This window comes from Chiloscyllium plagiosum, chromosome 18, assembly GCF_004010195.1.
Source record: "Chiloscyllium plagiosum isolate BGI_BamShark_2017 chromosome 18, ASM401019v2, whole genome shotgun sequence".
Classification (NCBI taxonomy): domain Eukaryota; kingdom Metazoa; phylum Chordata; class Chondrichthyes; order Orectolobiformes; family Hemiscylliidae; genus Chiloscyllium; species Chiloscyllium plagiosum.
The window spans coordinates 10,959,870-10,968,137 of NC_057727.1; the positions used below are offsets into that span (position 1 = coordinate 10,959,870).

The 8,268-nt window shown below is 40.1% G+C and overlaps 1 protein-coding gene across 5 annotated transcripts in view; it reads left to right on the forward strand.

The window, feature by feature from the left end:
• Positions 1–8,268, forward strand: part of usp4 (ubiquitin specific peptidase 4 (proto-oncogene)) — a 100,717-nt gene that overhangs the window by 60,852 nt on the left and 31,597 nt on the right. For 3 of the 5 annotated variants that reach the window (XR_006314257.1, XM_043707670.1, XM_043707672.1), the window contains 4 exons: positions 1,548–1,674; positions 1,807–1,980; positions 3,929–4,087; positions 6,502–6,723. Coding sequence is in view for 4 of the 5 variants with exons in the window: in XM_043707670.1 (XP_043563605.1) it covers positions 1,548–1,674; positions 1,807–1,980; positions 3,929–4,087; positions 6,502–6,723 (682 nt within the window). In the remaining variant the exon portion in view is untranslated. The remainder of the gene's footprint in view (positions 1–1,547; positions 1,675–1,806; positions 1,981–3,928; positions 4,088–6,501; positions 6,724–8,268) is intronic. The other 2 variants (XM_043707671.1, XM_043707673.1) reach the window with 1 other exon arrangement.

Sequence of the window (8,268 nt, forward strand, 5' to 3'; positions counted from 1 at the left end):
CTCAGCCACTTGTTGAGATAGTTGTATCATTGATAGTCACAGATGAGGTGCTGGAAGACTGGAGGTTGGCTAATGTGGTGCCACTATTTAAGAAAGGTGGTAAGGATAAGTCAGGGAACTATAGACCAGTGAGCCTGACATCTGTGGTGGGCAAGTTGTTGGATGGAATCGTGAGGGACAGGGTTTACATGTAATTGGAAAGGCAAGGACTGATTCGGGATAGTCAGCATGGCTTTGTGTGTGGGGAAATCCTGTCTCTCAAACTTGATTGAGGTTTTTGAAGAAGAAACAATGAGGATTGATGAGGGCAGAGCAGTGGCCGTGATCTATATGGAATTCAGTAAGGCATTCAACAAAGTTTCCCCATGGGACGCTGGTTAGCAAGATTAGATCTCATGGAATACAGGGAGAACTAGCCATGTAGATACAGAACTAGCTCAAAGGTAGAAGACCGAGAGTGGTGGTGGAGGATTGTTTTTCAGACTGAAGGCCTGTGACAGGTGGCATGCCACAAGAATTGGTGCTTGTTCCACTACTTTTCATCATTCATATAAATGATTTGGATGTGAGGTGTAGTTAGTAAGTTTGCAGATAACACCAAAATTGGAGGTGTAAATGGACAGTGAAGAAGGTTACCTCAGATTACAACGGGATCTTGATCAGATGGGCCAGTGGGCTGAGAAGTGGCAAATGGAGTTTAATTCAGATAAATGCGAGGTGCTGCATTTTGGGAAAGCCAACCTTAGCAGGACTTAGTTAATGGTAGGATCTTAGGGAGTGTTCCTGAACAGAGACACCTTGGAGTGCAGGTTCATAGCTCCTTGAAAGTGGAATCGCAGGTAGATAGGATAGTGAAGGAGGTGTTTGGTATGCTTTCCTTTATTGGTCAGAGTATTGGGTACAGGAGTTGGGAGGTCATGTTGCGGCTGTACAAGACATTGATTCGGCCACTTTTGGAATATTGCATGCAATTCTGGTCACTTTCCTATAGAAAGGATGTTGTGAAACTTGAAAGGGTTCAGAAAAGATTGACAAGGATGTTTCCAGGCTTGGAGCTATAGGAAGAAGTTGAATAGGCTGGGGCTGTTTTCCTTGGAGCGTTGGAGGATGAGGGATGACCTTATAGAGGTTTATAAAATTGAGGGGCAAGGATAGGGTAAATAGGCAAAGGTTTTTCCCTGGGGTGGGGGAGTCCAGAACTAGAGGGCAGAGGTTTAGGGTGAGAGGGGAAAGATATAAAAGAGACCTAAGGGGCAACATTTTCACACAGAGGGTGATGTATGTATGGAATGAGCTGCCAGAGGAAGTGGTGGAGGCGAGTACAATTGCACCATTTAAAAGGCATTTGTATGGGTATAGGAATAGGAAGGGTTTAGAGGTATATGGGCCAGGTGCTGGCAGGTGGGACTAGATTGGTTTGGGGTTTCTGGTTGCCATGGACGGGTTGGACCGAAGGGTCTGTTTCCATGCTATACATCTCTATGACTCTAAAATATGTAAACTTATTTTCCAATTTGCAACAGTTTAGCTTATGTTTGTTTTTTCAGGTCAAGTGGTTATGGGTCTTCACACAACAGTTCTTATTATTATAGGGAATCTCATGCACCAAGTCAAGCAGGACTTTGTGGCCTAAGTAATCTTGGTAATACCTGCTTCATGAATTCCGCGTTGCAGGTAAGATTCAACACATTTACCACTAAAATAGTTTGAATTGTTATACTGTGTTCATACTCCTTAGCAATACTATTTTTTCATAGGAACAATTTGGAATACATTTTAAATATTTTCCTTTTTGATCTCTTTTAGTGTTTGAGTAATACTGGTCCATTGACTGATTATTTCCTACAAGGAAAGTACGAAGAAGAACTAAATCGGGAAAATCCTTTAGGAATGAGGGGAGAAATTGCTGAAGCCTATGCCGAATTGATCAAACAGATGTGGTCAGGGAGAAGCTCTTATGTGGCACCTCGGATGTTTAAAGTAGGTTCTGTTGGATTCTTTCATATTAATTGGCAGTGATTTTTGAAGGTTAGATTTTAAGACACATTAGATTTTAAGAAAACTCATCACCTTGTAAAGTTTAAGATCTGGAATTTCGGTTTCTGTTTTATGTCTTGTGCCCTTCCACCTATTTTAAAGCAGGTTGTCACACTTTCTTACTAGCCTGAATATCTGCATTATGCTGTAACCATTTTCATCAGACTATATAAGTGAAGATAGTGACAAATTAGTTCATATTTTTACAATACATAGTACAAATTTAATTTCTATTAAACAAACAAAATAATTAGAGTAGATTCCCTACAGTATGGAAACAGGACCTTCGGCCCAACAAGTCCTCACCACCCCTCCGAAGAGTGAACCAGCCAGACCCATTCCTCTACCCAATATTTACGCCTGACTAATGCATCTAACACTGGGCAATTTCGCATGACCAATTCACCTGACCTGCACATCTCTGGATTGTGGGAGGAAACAGGAGCACCTGGAGGAAACCCAAGCAGATACTGAGAATATACAAACTCCACACAGACAGTTGCCCGAGGCGGGAATCAAACCCGGGTCCCTGGCGCTGTGAGGCAGCAGTGCTAACGACTGAGCTACCGTGCTGCTCATTGCCATATAATTCCCACACAAGAATGATTTCTGGTTTTGTATGTGTATTTATCCATCTAATGAAAGAGAGGCTGTTGAGTTGCATTAGACTTTCCACTTGTTTCTACTAGGAGGCAAGCTTGTACCTCACCTTTGGTACTGAATTGAATTTGCCAGCCTTTGCACATAAACTAATTAATTTTGAAATGTGGATCATTTAGTGATCATGGATTATATATGCAACGTACCAGGGTGATTTCTTAACCGGGGAGAAAAACTGTCATATATGGTAAGAGCACTTCTGTATAACAAAAAAACGCATTTCAAGGGCTCTTGTGATGCAGTGCAGGCATCCCCTACCTCAGCCAGGAGGCCAGGTTCAAAGTCTACCTGTCTCGGGTACAACAACACCTCTGAACAGATTGATTGATTAGAAAATGTCCAGAAAAAGTCTTCTAAGGGTTCTTGTGACACAGAGATAATATCCCTGCATTCAAGTGCCAACTGCTCCAAGAGTGTGTCATAACAGAAAAGTAAGAATTGTAGATATGAAACAAACGAAAGCAAATTGCTGGAGAAACACAGCATATGTGGCAGCATTTGAGAAGAGGAAACAGTGTTTCAAGTCAGGGGAACCTTGGGTCTGTTTTCTTTTCACAGGTGCTGTCAGTCCTATTGAGTTTCTTCAATCTCTGTTTTCATGTTGTAACATGCCTGAACACATTGGTTTAAAAATGCATAGAAAGGCATCCCATTGCAGCCTACCATCTTTTAAAAGTATTTCTGTTCCTATTTTTAACATTCTGGGTATTAAACTGCATGTGGTTATCTATTTCCACTGTTATCAGAATCCAGTATTTTGTGCAAATTTCTCTTTGGTGACGGAGAAAATTAAATAATACTTTTCAATGCAAGGAATTTCATAGCTTAATTCTGTCCACTTTGATCTAATTTGTCAGTTATACAATCAAGATTGTGAAATTTTGATTAACAATGTGAGACGCCAATTCTTTGTGGAAAATCAATCATTTAAATGAACAAACCCAACCTAATTATATTCCAAGGCTACTGTTCAACATGAATGGAAGGAAACAGACACTACCGAAAGTTATAATTAAATCTTTAAATGTAAAGTTGGTTTTTATAGGGCAGCTTTATACTAGAACCTACCAAGAAGAGATTTGTGCTAGTGGAGTGTTTGAAATAAATTTCAAGTTAGTACAGAAATAGTTAAAACTGCATTTTAAATTCTTCATAATTATTTCTGATCAAATTAAGTATAGGTTTAAAACTATAATTACCCTGTTAAGTATGAAACTCTTTCTTTCTCCAGACCCAGGTTGGGTGTTTTGCTCCCCAGTTTTCAGGATACCAACAACAGGATTCTCAAGAGCTACTTGCATTTCTTTTAGATGGCTTACATGAAGATTTAAATCGTGTGAAGAAAAAACCCTACTTAGAACTTAAAGATGCTAATGGGAGGGAAGATGAGGTAAGAATGACTGAATGAACCTCAAAATAATGCAAATTTGCTTATTGCATTGTGAGCATTGATTAAAACACAATTTGCTTTTATTTCATAGCCTTGGTCTTTTCCAAAATATTTCACAGGTATTGAATTACTTTTGTAGGATAAATATTGAAATTTCCTCTTAAGATCAAAGTTTGGAAATGTGACCCATCTAAATCTATTACAAATAATTATTTGAGTGTGACTCAGCGGTAACTGGACAGTTATTTTATCCTTTACCCGTTGGTGTCATATTTTCAAGTCATTAAATCTTGATATCAGTTGATTGCAGGAAGCATTTTATTGCCAAATAGCAAAAATTTACGCGTCCAGGCAATAATATCCAACTGATCATACATGACCTTCAAGTTTACAGGGTAATGAACTTTGTCTGCTTGCTGTTGTTCAGATTCTTTAGCAAAAGAGTTTTAAACTCTAGCATCTTTGTGTCCACCTATCCAAGCTAAGCTTTCTTTTGCACGTGTTTGACTATGAAAATTCCCCTCACATCAATTAACCCATTAAAAATCTCATTGAAACTTTCCTCGTTGGCATCCATTCCACTAGTCTATACCTGTTTTGTTAAACTCTTTCTTTGCATGCATTTATCAACAGTTTAGTTACATTTGATGTGTACTCTTACATGCTGTGTGACAATTTGCGGATCGATTCATTAATATACACATCGTTAAAAGTTCATCGCAATAAGATAGAGCTTATGAGTTCCTTTCAAAAAGCTACTGAAAGGTCTGTTGTCAGCTCTGTTAACTGAGTTGTAGCAAAAATTGCTACTTAGAGTCATAGTGTCATAGAAATGTACAGCTTGGAAGCAGATCCTTTGGTCCAACCTGTCCATGCTGACCAGATATCCCAACCCAATCTAATCCCACCTGCCAATACCTGGCCCATATCCCTCCAAACCCTTCCTATTCATATACCCATCCAAATGCCTTTTAAATGTTACAATTGTACCAGCCTCCACTACTTTCCCTGGCTGCTCATTCCTTACACGTACCACCCTCTGGGTGAAAAAGTTGCCCCTTAGGTCTCTGTTATATCTTTCCCCTCTCAGCCTAAACCTATGCCCTCTAGTACTGGACTCCCCCACACCAGGGAAAAGACTTTGTCTATTTACCCTATCCCCCAGCCTCTGACGCTCAGGGAAAACAGCCCCAGCCTGTTCAGCATCTCCCAATAGCTCAAATCTCCAACCCTGGCAACATCCTTGTAAATCTTTTCTGAACCCTTGCAAATTTCACAACATCTTTCCGAAAGGAAGGAGACCAGAATTGCATGCAATATTCCAACAATGGCCGAACCCATGTCCTGTACAGCAGTAGCATAACCTCCCAACTCCTGTATCCAATACTCTGACCAATAAAGGAAAGCATACCAAATGCCTCCTTCACTATCCTATCTACCTGCAACTCCACTTTCAAGGATCTATGAACCTGCACTCCAAGATCTCTCTGTTCAGCAACACTCGCTAGGACCTTACTATTAAGTGTATAAGTCCTGCTAAGATTTGCTTTCCCAAAATGCAGCACCTCACATTTATCTGAATTAAACTCCATCTACCACTTCTCAGCGCATTGGCCCATCTGGTCAAGATCCTGTTGTAATCTGAGATAATCTTCTTCGCTGTTGACCATACCTCCAATTTTGGTGTCATCTGCAAACTTATTAACCATACATCTTATGCTCACGTCCAAATCATTTATGTAAATGATGAAAAGTAGAAGACCCAGCACCGATCCTTGTGGCACTGCACTGGTCACAGGCCACCAGTCTGAAAAACAACCATCCACCACCACCCTCTGTCTTCTACCTTTGAGCCAGTTCCGTATCCACATGGCTAGTTCTCCCAGTATTCAGTGAGATCTAACCTTGCTAACCAGCCTCCCATGGGGAACCTTGTCGAACACTTTACTGAAGTCCACATAGATCACATCTACTGCTCTGCCCTCATCAATCCTCTTTGTTGTTACTTCAAAAAACTCAATCAAGTTTGTGTGACATGATTTCCCATGCACAAAGCCATGTTGACTATCCCTTTCATCTTTAATATCAGCTTAGTTCGAATAGTATTCTTGCCTCTGATTTAAAAGCCCCAACGCTCATTTGAGCACACTAGCTCGAGCAACATTTTCTCTCACCGTTGTGCAGCCTAAGGTCAAAATTCCTCTCATACCTTCACATGATATGGATTTTTATTGATTTGATCTCTTGATGGGACCTTGTATTCAAATTGGTTACTTGTTATGCTGATATCGCATTCAGAAGTAATCTAATAAATGTGTGATGTTTTGGAATACAATGTGGCTTAATAATAATACACATTCTTTATTAGTTATCTACAGCACAAACAAATATTCTTGTCCTGTTTTTGATTGTAGGTGGTGGCGAAAGAAGCATGGGAAAATCACAGGTTAAGAAACAACTCCATCATTGTGGACATCTTCCACGGACTTTTTAAATCCACTCTAGTTTGTCCTGAATGTTCAAAAATTTCTGTAACATTTGACCCTTTCTGTTACTTAACTCTTCCTTTGCCTATGAAGAAGGACCGCACGATGGAAATCTTTCTTGTGCAGGCAGACTCATCTAGGCCAATGCAGGTATGATCAGATTCTCTGCAATAAACTATTGTCGGGTAATCAGCACGGTAGGGTACGAATCTATATAATACGGAAAGATTTGAGGTAGTAGATCTATTTCCACTGAAGCAAAAAAGACTAAGACAAGATTTGTTGTAGGTTTTTAAAACATTGGTTTTGATGATGAAAGGCACCTTCCTATAATTGAACTAATACAAAGAACTGCAGATACTGGAAATAAAACTAAAATAAATTGCTGGAGAAACTCAGTAGGTCTGACAGCATCTGTGAAAAGAAAATGGATCATATTTTGAATCCAATGATAACTTGAAGAAAGGGTCTGCAGAAGGCTGTCTGGACTCAAACCATTTTTTTTTTCCCCTTCAGAGATGCTTCCAGACCTGAATTTCTCCAGCAATTTGTGTTTTTGTTTGGTCCCGCTAGTTAAGGATTTGGCAATGAGTTTAAATTTCTGAAAGTGACAAACTAGAAAAAAATCTATTTGTTGGAAAATGGAATAATTTGCTACTGTAAATTTCTACGGGAGAGGCTGTTTCGTTATTCAGAGAAAATTTAGATAAATACAGGAGAAGAAATAGACAAATCGAGAAATTGTAGGGCTGTAGAGTTAATATTGTATTATTCGAGCCGAGATTCAGGACGGGCATAATAGGCAGAATTACCATGTGGCTCTAAATGTCTGATTCTCAGTTCCTTCATAGGTACCAAGATCCTTTGTTGCAAATTTATAACTATTATTAATTTGAGCATAACTTATAGAGGAATTATTCTGTTAAAATTTTAAGTAGGGCGGCCAGTTGTTTGCAGCTCACTTCTGTACCATCAGTCTTCACAGATACCATAAACAAGGCACATTTCTGAGCAAATAATGCCATTTCCAGCTCTCACTAAAGACTTCAATTTGAGTATTATGAAGAAGAGCCATGATATACAAGCTTTTTGTCTTGCTGTGTTCAGGACAGAATCCAAGAATGCTGTGGTTCTGTTCACCGAGCTGGAAGTTTTTGTTGCAAACGTTTCGTCCCCTGTCTAGGTGACATCCTCAGTGCTTGGGAGCCTCCTGTAAAGCGCTTCTGTGGTGTTTCTTCTGGCATTTATAGTGGCCTGTCCCTGCCGCTTCCGGTTGTCAGTTTCAGCTGTCCGCTGTGGTGGCCGGTATATTGGGTCCAGGTCTATGTGTTTGTTGATGGAGTTTGTGGATGAGTGCCATGCTTCTAGGAATTCCCTGGCTGTTCTTTGTTTCGCTTGCCCTATAATGGTAGTGTTGTCCCAGTCAAATTCATGCTGCTTGTCGTCTGCGTGTGTGGCTACTAGGGATAGCTGGTCGTGTCGTTTCGTAGCTAGTTGATGTCCGTGGATGCGGATCGTTAGCTGTCTTGCTGTTTGTCCTATATAGTGTTTTGTGCAGTCCTTGCATGGGATTTTGTACACTACATTAATTTTGCACACACACAGACCAAGTCCTGAACTATGAAAGCAACCACCCCAATACACACAAACGAAGTTGCATCAAGACACTATTCAAAAGGGCTACAACACACTGCA